The 12,933-nt window shown below is 58.6% G+C and overlaps 1 protein-coding gene across 2 annotated transcripts in view; it reads left to right on the top strand.

Moving 5' to 3' along the window:
- Positions 1–1,384, top strand: part of WDR90 (WD repeat domain 90) — a 716,604-nt gene extending 715,220 nt beyond the window's left edge. For both annotated transcript variants that reach the window (XM_072119756.1, XM_072119755.1), the window contains exons 41-42: positions 914–998; positions 1,088–1,384. In XM_072119756.1, coding sequence (XP_071975857.1) covers positions 914–998; positions 1,088–1,245 — 243 coding nt within the window. In that variant the 3' untranslated portion in view covers positions 1,246–1,384. The remainder of the gene's footprint in view (positions 1–913; positions 999–1,087) is intronic.
- The last annotated feature ends 11,549 nt before the right edge of the window (positions 1,385–12,933 follow it).

Raw genomic sequence — 12,933 nt, 5'->3', positions numbered from 1 at the left:
CACCCCCTCCAATATATAATCTTCCCCCTACCCCTCCAATATATAATCCTCCCCCCACCCTCTCAGTATATAATCCTCCCCCACCCCTCAGTATATAATCCTTCCCCCCACCCCCTCAGTATATAATCCTCCCCCACCCCCTCAGTATATAATCCTTCCCCCACCCCCCAGTATATAATCCTTCCCCCCACCCCCTCAGTATATAATCCTTCCCCCCACCCCCTCAGTATATAATCCTTCCCCCCACCCCCTCAGTTATAATCCTTCCCCCCCACCCCCTCAGTATATAATCCTTCCCCCCACCCCCTCAGTATATAATCCTCCCCCCACCCCCTCAGTATATAATCCTTCCCCCCACCCCCTCAGTATATAATCCTCCCCCCACCCCCTCAGTATATAATCCTCCCCCCACCCCCTCAGTATAAATCCTCCCCCCCCCCCCCAGTATAATCCTTCCCCCACCCCCCCAGTATATAATCCTTCCCCCCACCCCCTCACTATATAATCCTTCCCCCCACCCCCTCAGTATATAATCCTTCCCCCCACCCCCTCACTATATAATCCTTCCCCCACCCCCCCAGTATATAATCCTTCCCTCCACCCCCTCAGTATATAATCCTACCCCCTCCCTCCAGTATCTAATCCCTCCCCCCATCCTCAGTATATAATCCTTCCCCCCACCCCCTCAGTATATAATCCTCCCCCCACCCCCTCAGTATATATCCTACCCCCTCCCTCCAGTATCTAATCCCTCCCCCCATCCTCAGTATATAATCCTCCCCCCCCCAGTATATAATCCTCCCCCCCCCCATCCTCAGTATATAATCCAACCCCCCAGTATATAATCCTTCCTTTCAGTATATAATCCTCCCCCCCGGTATATAATCCTCCCCCCTTGTCCGGTATCTTGCAGGTTCTGCTCAGGATTCCTCTCTCTCACTTCGCTTCATCTCTGTCCATGTCCCCGGCGGCTTCGCTCCTGGTGGTCGGCAGCGGCGGTGAGTCTCCAGCCTGATACACTGTAACAAACTACCAGAGCAGGAGAGAGATTCCTGATACATTGTAACAACCCCCCCTCTCTCGGCAGAGCGTCTCCTACGTGTCATTGACTCGGCGTCCGGCACCCAGCAGGACTTTGCGGCTCATGATGACGGCGTCCACCTCTGCCGCATCTCCCCCTCCGGGAACCTTCTCTTCTCTGCGTCCTACAACCAGGTGCTGGTCTGGGACATCCGCAGCTCCTGACCCCCCAGTGTCCTCGCCGCAGCTCTGGATGTGACCTGTGTACATAGTCTGTACAGTACATGGATCTAATGCTGTTTTACCCCAAATCTGAAGTTTTATTTTACCTGAAAATGTTTTATAAAGTTTTTATTTAAAGGATTTTTTTGTGTTGGGGGTTTTATTACTAGAGAAACATCTTGTATCCACCCAGCTTTCCCTGGGTGCAGACTGGTTCAGCTGCGGCCCTACAGAAGCCCGGAAAAGCTGAGTCCTTCTGTGTAATGTCACCCAGATTTCCCAATGCATTTTCAACAGTTAAACGGATCTGGAACATCTCTAGTTCTGGTCTATCTGCGGCCAATGGTAGCGGTGTAACACAAACCTATACATACAGGGGCAGGTTATTCCTCTCCTCCTCCAGCAGGAGGCGCTGTGGTCAATACTCTCCTCCTCCAGCAGGAGGCGCTGTGGTCATTACTTTCCTCCTCCAGCAGGAGGCGCTGTGGTCATTACTCTCCTCCAGCAGGAGGCGCTGTGGTCATTACTCTCCTCCCCTCCAGCAGGAGGCGCTGTGGTCATTACTCTCCTCCAGCAGGAGGCGCTGTGGTCATTACTCTCCTCCTCCAGCAGGAGGCGCTGTGGTCATTACTCTCCTCCTCCAGCAGGAGGCGCTGTGGTCATTACTCTCCTCCTCCAGCAGGTGGCGCTGTGGTCATTACTCTCCTCCTCCAGCAGGAGGCGCTGTGGTCATTACTCTCCTCCTCCAGCAGGAGGCGCTGTGGTCATTACTCTCCTCCTCCAGCAGGAGGCGCTGTGGTCATTACTCTCCTCCTCCAGCAGGTGGCGCTGTGGTCATTACTCTCCTCCTCCTCCAGCAGGTGGCGCTGTGGTCATTACTCTCCTCCCCTCCAGCAGGAGGCGCTGTGGTCATTACTCTCCTCCAGCAGGAGGCGCTGTGGTCATTACTCTCCTCCTCCAGCAGGAGGCGCTGTGGTCATTACTCTCCTCCTCCAGCAGGAGGTGCTGTGGTCATTACTCTCCTCCAGCAGGAGGCACTATGGTCATTACTCTCCTCCTCCTGCAGGTGGCGCTGTGGTCATTACTCTCCTCCTCCAGCAGGAGGCGCTGTGGTCATTACTCTCCTCCTCCAGCAGGAGGCGCTGTGGTCATTACTCTCCTCCTCCAGCAGGTGGCGCTGTGGTCATTACTCTCCTCCTCCTCCAGCAGGTGGCGCTGTGGTCATTACTCTCCTCCCCTCCAGCAGGAGGCGCTGTGGTCATTACTCTCCTCCAGCAGGAGGCGCTGTGGTCATTCCTCTCCTCCTCCTCCAGCAGGAGGCGCTGTGGTCATTACTCTCCTCCTCCAGCAGGAGGCGCTGTGGTCAATACTCTCCTCTTCCTCCAGCAGGAGGCACTGTGGTCATTACTCTCCTCCTCCAGCAGTTGGCGCTGTGGTCATTACTCTCCTCCTCCAGCAGGAGGCGCTGTGGTCATTACTCTCCTCCTCCAGCAGGTGGCGCTGTGGTCATTACTCTCCTCCCCTCCAGCAGGAGGCGCTGTGGTCATTACTCTCCTCCAGCAGGAGGCGCTGTGGTCATTCCTCTCCTCCTCCTCCAGCAGGAGGCGCTGTGGTCATTACTCTCCTCCTCCAGCAGGTGGCGCTGTGGTCATTACTCTCCTCCTCCTCCAGCAGGTGGCGCTGTGGTCATTACTCTCCTCCTCCTCCAGCAGGTGGCGCTGTGGTCATTCCTCTCCTCCCCTCCAGCAGGAGGCGCTGTGGTCATTACTCTCCTCCAGCAGGAGGCGCTGTGGTCATTACTCTCCTCCTCCAGCAGGAGGCGCTGTGGTCATTACTCTCCTCCTCCAGCAGGAGGTGCTGTGGTCATTACTCTCCTCCAGCAGGAGGCACTATGGTCATTACTCTCCTCCTCCAGCAGGTGGCGCTGTGGTCATTACTCTCCTCCTCCAGCAGGAGGCGCTGTGGTCATTACTCTCCTCCTCCAGCAGGAGGCGCTGTGGTCATTACTCTCCTCCTCCAGCAGGTGGCGCTGTGGTCATTACTCTCCTCCAGCAGGTGGCGCTGTGGTCATTACTCTACTCTCCTCCAGCAGGAGGCGCTGTGGTCATTCCTCTCCTCCTCCTCCAGCAGGAGGCGCTGTGGTCATTACTCTCCTCCTCCAGCAGGAGGCGCTGTGGTCAATACTCTCCTCTTCCTCCAGCAGGAGGCACTGTGGTCATTACTCTCCTCCTCCAGCAGGTGGCGCTGTGGTCATTACTCTCCTCCTCCAGCAGGAGGCGCTGTGGTCATTACTCTCCTCTCCTCCAGCAGGAGGCGCTGTGGTCATTACTCTCCTCCCCTCCAGCAGGAGGCGCTGTGGTCATTACTCTCCTCCTCCAGCAGGAGGCGCTGTGGTCATTACTCTCCTCCTCCAGCAGGTGGCGCTGTGGTCATTACTCTCCTCCTCCAGCAGGAGACGCTGTGGTCATTACTCTCCTCCTCCAGCAGGAGGCGCTGTGGTCATTACTCTCCTCCTCCAGCAGGTGGCGCTGTGGTCATTACTCTCCTACTCCTCCAGCAGGTGGCGCTGTGGTCATTACTCTCCTCCTCCAGCAGGAGGCGCTGTGGTCATTACTCTCCTCCTCCAGCAGGAGGCGCTGTGGTCATTACTCTCCTCCTCCAGCAGGAGGCGCTGTGGTCATTACTCTCCTCCTCCAGCAGGAGGCGCTGTGGTCATTACTCTCCTCCTCCAGCAGGTGGCGCTGTGGTCATTACTCTCCTCCTCCAGCAGGAGGCGCTGTGGTCATTACTCTCCTCCAGCAGGTGGCGCTGTGGTCATTACTCTCCTCCTCCTCCAGCAGGTGGCGCTGTGGTCATTACTCTCCTCCTCCAGCAGGTGGCGCTGTGGTCATTGCTCTCCTCCTCCAGCAGGAGGCGCTGTGGTCATTACTCTCCTCCTCCAGCAGGAGGCGCTGTGGTCATTACTCTCCTCCTCCAGCAGGAGGCGCTGTGGTCATTACTCTCCTCCTCCAGCAGGAGGCGCTGTGGTCATTACTCTCCTCCTCCAGCAGGAGGCGCTGTGGTCATTACTCTCCTCCTCCAGCAGGAGGCGCTGTGGTCATTACTCTCCTCCTCCAGCAGGAGGCGCTGTGGTCATTACTCTCCTCCTCCAGCAGGTGGCGCTGTGGTCATTACTCTCCTCCTCCTCCAGCAGGTGGCGCTGTGGTCATTACTCTCCTCCTCCTCCAGCAGGAGACGCTGTGGTCATTACTCTCCTCCTCCAGCAGGAGGCGCTGGGGTCATTACTCTCCTCCTCCAGCAGGAGGCGCTGTGGTCATTACTCTCCTCCTCCAGCAGGTGGCGCTGTGGTCATTACTCTCCTCCTCCTCCAGCAGGTGGCGCTGTGGTCATTACTCTCCTCCTCCAGCAGGAGACGCTGTGGTCATTACTCTCCTCCTCCAGCAGGAGGCGCTGGGGTCATTACTTTCCTCCTCCAGCAGGAGGCGCTGTGGTCATTACTCTCCTCCTCCAGCAGGAGGCGCTGTGGTCATTACTCTCCTCCTCCAGCAGGAGGCGCTGTGGTCATTCCTCTCCTCCTCCAGCAGGTGGAGCTGTGGTCATTACCCTCCTCCTCCAGCAGGAGGCACTGTGGTCATTACTCTCCTCCAGCAGGAGGCGCTGTGGTCAATACTCTTCTCCTCCAGCATGTGGCGCTGTGGTCATTCCTCTCCTCTTCCTCCAGCAGGAGGCGCTGTGGTCATTCCTCTCCTCTTCCTCCAGCAGGAGGCGCTGTGGTCATCACTCTCCTCTTCCTCCAGCAGGAGGCGCTGTGGTCATTACTCTCCTCTTCCTCCAGCAGGAGGCACTGTGGTCATTACTCTCCTCCAGCAGGAGGCGCTGTGGTCATTCCTCTCCTCTTCCTCCAGCAGGAGGCGCTGTGGTCATTACTGTCCTCCAGCAGGAGGCGCTGTGGTCATTACTCTTCTCATCCAGCAGGTGGCGCTGTGGTTATTCCTCTCCTCTTCCTCCAGCAGGTGGAGCTGTGGTCATTCCTCTCCTCCTCCAGCAGGAGGCACTGTGGTCATTACTCTCCTCCAGCAGGAGGCGCTGTGGTCATTCCTCTCCTCTTCCTCCAGCAGGAGGCGCTGTGGTCATTACTGTCCTCCAGCAGGAGGCGCTGTGGTCATTACTCTTCTCATCCAGCAGGTGGCGCTGTGGTTATTCCTCTCCTCTTCCTCCAGCAGGTGGAGCTGTGGTCATTCCTCTCCTCCTCCAGCAGGAGGCGCTATTGTCATTACCCTCCTCCTCCAGCAGGAGACGCTGTGGTCATTACTCTCCTCCTCCAGCAGGAGGCGCTGTGGTCATTACTCTCCTCCTCCAGCAGGAGGCGCTGTGGTCATTACTCTCCTCCTCCAGCAGGAGGCGCTGTGGTCATTACTCTCCTCCTCCAGCAGGAGGCGCTGTGGTCATTACTCTCCTCCTCCAGCAGGTGGCGCTGTGGTCATTACTCTCCTCCTCCTCCAGCAGGTGGCGCTGTGGTCATTACTCTCCTCCCCTCCAGCAGGAGGCGCTGTGGTCATTACTCTCCTCCAGCAGGAGGCGCTGTGGTCATTCCTCTCCTCCTCCTCCAGCAGGAGGCGCTGTGGTCATTACTCTCCTCCTCCAGCAGGAGGCGCTGTGGTCAATACTCTCCTCTTCCTCCAGCAGGAGGCACTGTGGTCATTACTCTCCTCCTCCAGCAGTTGGCGCTGTGGTCATTACTCTCCTCCTCCAGCAGGAGGCGCTGTGGTCATTACTCTCCTCCTCCAGCAGGTGGCGCTGTGGTCATTACTCTCCTCCTCCTCCAGCAGGTGGCGCTGTGGTCATTCCTCTCCTCCCCTCCAGCAGGAGGCGCTGTGGTCATTACTCTCCTCCAGCAGGAGGCGCTGTGGTCATTACTCTCCTCCTCCAGCAGGAGGCGCTGTGGTCATTACTCTCCTCCTCCAGCAGGAGGTGCTGTGGTCATTACTCTCCTCCAGCAGGAGGCACTATGGTCATTACTCTCCTCCTCCAGCAGGTGGCGCTGTGGTCATTACTCTCCTCCTCCAGCAGGAGGCGCTGTGGTCATTACTCTCCTCCTCCAGCAGGAGGCGCTGTGGTCATTACTCTCCTCCTCCAGCAGGTGGCGCTGTGGTCATTACTCTCCTCCTCCTCCAGCAGGTGGCGCTGTGGTCATTACTCTCCTCCCCTCCAGCAGGAGGCGCTGTGGTCATTACTCTCCTCCAGCAGGAGGCGCTGTGGTCATTCCTCTCCTCCTCCTCCAGCAGGAGGCGCTGTGGTCATTACTCTCCTCCTCCAGCAGGAGGCGCTGTGGTCAATACTCTCCTCTTCCTCCAGCAGGAGGCACTGTGGTCATTACTCTCCTCCTCCAGCAGGAGGCGCTGTGGTCATTACTCTCCTCCTCCAGCAGGAGGCGCTGTGGTCATTACTCTCCTCCTCCAGCAGGAGGCGCTGTGGTCATTACTCTCCTCCTCCAGCAGGTGGCGCTGTGGTCATTACTCTCCTCCTCCAGCAGGAGGCGCTGTGGTCATTACTCTCCTCCAGCAGGTGGCGCTGTGGTCATTACTCTCCTCCTCCTCCAGCAGGTGGCGCTGTGGTCATTACTCTCCTCCTCCAGCAGGTGGCGCTGTGGTCATTGCTCTCCTCCTCCAGCAGGAGGCGCTGTGGTCATTACTCTCCTCCTCCAGCAGGAGGCGCTGTGGTCATTACTCTCCTCCTCCAGCAGGAGGCGCTGTGGTCATTACTCTCCTCCTCCAGCAGGTGGCGCTGTGGTCATTACTCTCCTCCTCCTCCAGCAGGTGGCGCTGTGGTCATTACTCTCCTCCTCCTCCAGCAGGAGACGCTGTGGTCATTACTCTCCTCCTCCAGCAGGAGGCGCTGGGGTCATTACTCTCCTCCTCCAGCAGGAGGCGCTGTGGTCATTACTCTCCTCCTCCAGCAGGTGGCGCTGTGGTCATTACTCTCCTCCTCCTCCAGCAGGTGGCGCTGTGGTCATTACTCTCCTCCTCCAGCAGGAGACGCTGTGGTCATTACTCTCCTCCTCCAGCAGGAGGCGCTGGGGTCATTACTTTCCTCCTCCAGCAGGAGGCGCTGTGGTCATTACTCTCCTCCTCCAGCAGGAGGCGCTGTGGTCATTACTCTCCTCCTCCAGCAGGAGGCGCTGTGGTCATTCCTCTCCTCCTCCAGCAGGTGGAGCTGTGGTCATTACCCTCCTCCTCCAGCAGGAGGCACTGTGGTCATTACTCTCCTCCAGCAGGAGGCGCTGTGGTCAATACTCTTCTCCTCCAGCATGTGGCGCTGTGGTCATTCCTCTCCTCTTCCTCCAGCAGGAGGCGCTGTGGTCATTCCTCTCCTCTTCCTCCAGCAGGAGGCGCTGTGGTCATCACTCTCCTCTTCCTCCAGCAGGAGGCGCTGTGGTCATTACTCTCCTCTTCCTCCAGCAGGAGGCACTGTGGTCATTACTCTCCTCCAGCAGGAGGCGCTGTGGTCATTCCTCTCCTCTTCCTCCAGCAGGAGGCGCTGTGGTCATTACTGTCCTCCAGCAGGAGGCGCTGTGGTCATTACTCTTCTCATCCAGCAGGTGGCGCTGTGGTTATTCCTCTCCTCTTCCTCCAGCAGGTGGAGCTGTGGTCATTCCTCTCCTCCTCCAGCAGGAGGCGCTATTGTCATTACCCTCCTCCTCCAGCAGGAGACGCTGTGGTCATTATTCTCCTCCTCCAGCAGGAGGCGCTGTGGTCATTACTCTCCTCCTCCAGCAGGAGGCGCTGTGGTCATTACTCTCCTCCTCCAGCAGGAGGTGCTGTGGTCATTACTCTCCTCCTCCAGCAGGTGGCGCTGTGGTCATTACTCTCCTCCTCCAGCAGGAGGCGCTGTGGTCATTACTCTCCTCCTCCAGCAGGAGGCGCTGTGGTCATTCCTCTCCTCCTCCTCCAGCAGGAGGCGCTGTGGTCATTACTCTCCTCCTCCAGCAGGTGGCGCTGTGGTCATTACTCTCCTCCCCTCCAGCAGGAGGCGCTGTGGTCATTACTCTCCTCCAGCAGGAGGCGCTGTGGTCATTACTCTCCTCCTCCAGCAGGAGGCGCTGTGGTCATTACTCTCCTCCTCCAGCAGGAGGTGCTGTGGTCATTACTCTCCTCCAGCAGGAGGCACTATGGTCATTACTCTCCTCCTCCAGCAGGTGGCGCTGTGGTCATTACTCTCCTCCTCCAGCAGGAGGCGCTGTGGTCATTACTCTCCTCCTCCAGCAGGAGGCGCTGTGGTCATTACTCTCCTCCTCCAGCAGGTGGCGCTGTGGTCATTACTCTCCTCCTCCTCCAGCAGGTGGCGCTGTGGTCATTACTCTCCTCCCCTCCAGCAGGAGGCGCTGTGGTCATTACTCTCCTCCAGCAGGAGGCGCTGTGGTCATTCCTCTCCTCTTCCTCCAGCAGGAGGCGCTGTGGTCATTACTCTCCTCCTCCAGCAGGAGGCGCTGTGGTCAATACTCTCCTCTTCCTCCAGCAGGAGGCACTGTGGTCATTACTCTCCTCCTCCAGCAGTTGGCGCTGTGGTCATTACTCTCCTCCTCCAGCAGGAGGCGCTGTGGTCATTACTCTCCTCCTCCAGCAGGTGGCGCTGTGGTCATTACTCTCCTCCTCCTCCAGCAGGTGGCGCTGTGGTCATTACTCTCCTCCCCTCCAGCAGGAGGCGCTGTGGTCATTACTCTCCTCCAGCAGGAGGCGCTGTGGTCATTACTCTCCTCCTCCAGCAGGAGGCGCTGTGGTCATTACTCTCCTCCTCCAGCAGGAGGTGCTGTGGTCATTACTCTCCTCCAGCAGGAGGCACTATGGTCATTACTCTCCTCCTCCAGCAGGTGGCGCTGTGGTCATTACTCTCCTCCTCCAGCAGGAGGCGCTGTGGTCATTACTCTCCTCCTCCAGCAGGAGGCGCTGTGGTCATTACTCTCCTCCTCCAGCAGGTGGCGCTGTGGTCATTACTCTCCTCCTCCTCCAGCAGGTGGCGCTGTGGTCATTACTCTCCTCCCCTCCAGCAGGAGGCGCTGTGGTCATTACTCTCCTCCAGCAGGAGGCGCTGTGGTCATTCCTCTCCTCCTCCTCCAGCAGGAGGCGCTGTGGTCATTACTCTCCTCCTCCAGCAGGAGGCGCTGTGGTCAATACTCTCCTCTTCCTCCAGCAGGAGGCACTGTGGTCATTACTCTCCTCCTCCAGCAGGTGGCGCTGTGGTCATTACTCTCCTCCTCCAGCAGGAGGCGCTGTGGTCATTACTCTCCTCTCCTCCAGCAGGAGGCGCTGTGGTCATTACTCTCCTCCCCTCCAGCAGGAGGCGCTGTGGTCATTACTCTCCTCCTCCAGCAGGAGGCGCTGTGGTCATTACTCTCCTCCTCCAGCAGGTGGCGCTGTGGTCATTACTCTCCTCCTCCAGCAGGAGACGCTGTGGTCATTACTCTCCTCCTCCAGCAGGAGGCGCTGTGGTCATTACTCTCCTCCTCCAGCAGGTGGCGCTGTGGTCATTACTCTCCTACTCCTCCAGCAGGTGGCGCTGTGGTCATTACTCTCCTCCTCCAGCAGGAGGCGCTGTGGTCATTACTCTCCTCCTCCAGCAGGAGGCGCTGTGGTCATTACTCTCCTCCTCCAGCAGGAGGCGCTGTGGTCATTACTCTCCTCCTCCAGCAGGAGGCGCTGTGGTCATTACTCTCCTCCTCCAGCAGGTGGCGCTGTGGTCATTACTCTCCTCCTCCAGCAGGAGGCGCTGTGGTCATTACTCTCCTCCAGCAGGTGGCGCTGTGGTCATTACTCTCCTCCTCCTCCAGCAGGTGGCGCTGTGGTCATTACTCTCCTCCTCCAGCAGGTGGCGCTGTGGTCATTGCTTTCCTCCTCCAGCAGGAGGCGCTGTGGTCATTACTCTCCTCCTCCAGCAGGAGGCGCTGTGGTCATTACTCTCCTCCTCCAGCAGGAGGCGCTGTGGTCATTACTCTCCTCCTCCAGCAGGTGGCGCTGTGGTCATTACTCTCCTCCTCCTCCAGCAGGTGGCGCTGTGGTCATTACTCTCCTCCTCCTCCAGCAGGAGACGCTGTGGTCATTACTCTCCTCCTCCAGCAGGAGGCGCTGGGGTCATTACTCTCCTCCTCCAGCAGGAGGCGCTGTGGTCATTACTCTCCTCCTCCAGCAGGTGGCGCTGTGGTCATTACTCTCCTCCTCCTCCAGCAGGTGGCGCTGTGGTCATTACTCTCCTCCTCCAGCAGGAGACGCTGTGGTCATTACTCTCCTCCTCCAGCAGGAGGCGCTGGGGTCATTACTTTCCTCCTCCAGCAGGAGGCGCTGTGGTCATTACTCTCCTCCTCCAGCAGGAGGCGCTGTGGTCATTACTCTCCTCCTCCAGCAGGAGGCGCTGTGGTCATTCCTCTCCTCCTCCAGCAGGTGGAGCTGTGGTCATTACCCTCCTCCTCCAGCAGGAGGCACTGTGGTCATTACTCTCCTCCAGCAGGAGGCGCTGTGGTCAATACTCTTCTCCTCCAGCATGTGGCGCTGTGGTCATTCCTCTCCTCTTCCTCCAGCAGGAGGCGCTGAGGTCATTCCTCTCCTCTTCCTCCAGCAGGAGGCGCTGTGGTCATTACTCTCCTCTTCCTCCAGCAGGAGGCGCTGTGGTCATTACTCTCCTCTTCCTCCAGCAGGAGGCACTGTGGTCATTACTCTCCTCCAGCAGGAGGCGCTGTGGTCATTCCTCTCCTCTTCCTCCAGCAGGAGGCGCTGTGGTCATTACTGTCCTCCAGCAGGAGGCGCTGTGGTCATTACTCTTCTCATCCAGCAGGTGGCGCTGTGGTTATTCCTCTCCTCTTCCTCCAGCAGGTGGAGCTGTGGTCATTCCTCTCCTCCTCCAGCAGGAGGCGCTATTGTCATTACCCTCCTCCTCCAGCAGGAGACGCTGTGGTCATTACTCTCCTCCTCCAGCAGGAGGCGCTGTGGTCATTACTCTCCTCCTCCAGCAGGTGGCGCTGTGGTCATTACTCTCCTCCTCCAGCAGGAGGCGCTGTGGTCATTACTCTCCTCCTCCAGCAGGTGGTGCTGTGGTCATTACTCTCCTCTTCCAGCAGGCGGCGCTGTGGTCATTACTCTCCTCCTCCAGCAGAAGGCGCTGTGGTCATTCCTCTCCTCCTCCAGCAGGCGGCGCTGTGGTCATTACTCTCCTCCTCCAGCAGGAGGCGCTGTGGTCATTACTCTCCTCCTCCAGCAGGAGGCGCTGTGGTCATTACTCTCCTCCTCCAGCAGGAGGCGCTGTGGTCATTCCTCTCCTCCTCCAGCAGGTGGAGCTGTGGTCATTACCCTCCTCCTCCAGCAGGAGGCACTGTGGTCATTACTCTCCTCCAGCAGGAGGCGCTGTGGTCAATACTCTTCTCCTCCAGCATGTGGCGCTGTGGTCATTCCTCTCCTCTTCCTCCAGCAGGAGGCGCTGTGGTCATTCCTCTCCTCTTCCTCCAGCAGGAGGCGCTGTGGTCATCACTCTCCTCTTCCTCCAGCAGGAGGCGCTGTGGTCATTACTCTCCTCTTCCTCCAGCAGGAGGCACTGTGGTCATTACTCTCCTCCAGCAGGAGGCGCTGTGGTCATTCCTCTCCTCTTCCTCCAGCAGGAGGCGCTGTGGTCATTACTGTCCTCCAGCAGGAGGCGCTGTGGTCATTACTCTTCTCATCCAGCAGGTGGCGCTGTGGTTATTCCTCTCCTCTTCCTCCAGCAGGTGGAGCTGTGGTCATTCCTCTCCTCCTCCAGCAGGAGGCGCTATTGTCATTACCCTCCTCCTCCAGCAGGAGACGCTGTGGTCATTACTCTCCTCCTCCAGCAGGAGGCGCTGTGGTCATTACTCTCCTCCTCCAGCAGGTGGCGCTGTGGTCATTACTCTCCTCCTCCAGCAGGAGGCGCTGTGGTCATTACTCTCCTCCTCCAGCAGGTGGTGCTGTGGTCATTACTCTCCTCTTCCAGCAGGCGGCGCTGTGGTCATTACTCTCCTCCTCCAGCAGAAGGCGCTGTGGTCATTCCTCTCCTCCTCCAGCAGGCGGCGCTGTGGTCATTACTCTCCTCCTCCAGCAGGAGGCGCTGTGGTCATTACTCTCCTCTTCCAGCAGGAGGCGCTGTGGTCATTACTCTCCTCCTCCAGCAGGAGGCGCTGTGGTCATTACTCTCCTCCTCCAGCAGGCGGTGCTGTGGTCTTTACTCTCCTCCTCCAGCAGAAGGCGCTGTGGTCATTCCTCTCCTCCTCCAGCAGAAGGCGCTGTGGTCATTCCTCTCCTCCTCCAGCCGGAGGCGCTGTGGTCATTACTCTCCTCCTCCAGCAGGAGGCGCTGTGGTCATTCCTCTCCTCCTCCAGCAGGAGGCGCTGTGGTCATTACTCTTCTCCTCCAGCAGGAGGCGCTGTGGTCATTCCTCTCCTCCTCCAGCAGGAGGCGCTGTAGTCATTACTCTCCTCCTACAGCAGGAGGCGCTGTGGTCATTACTCTCCTCCTCCAGCAGGCGGCGCTGTGGTCATTACTCTCCTCCTCCAGCAGGCGGCGCTGTGGTCATTGGTCATTACTCTCCTCCTCCAGCAGGAGGCGCTGTGGTCATTACTCTCCTCTCCTCCAGCAGGAGGCGCTGTGGTCATTACTCTCCTCCTCCAGCAGGAGGCGCTGTGGTCATTACTCTCCTCCT

Source organism: Engystomops pustulosus, chromosome 8, assembly GCF_040894005.1.
Source record: "Engystomops pustulosus chromosome 8, aEngPut4.maternal, whole genome shotgun sequence".
Lineage (NCBI taxonomy): Eukaryota > Metazoa > Chordata > Amphibia > Anura > Leptodactylidae > Engystomops > Engystomops pustulosus.
This window is presented reverse-complemented; position numbering and strand designations above follow the sequence as displayed.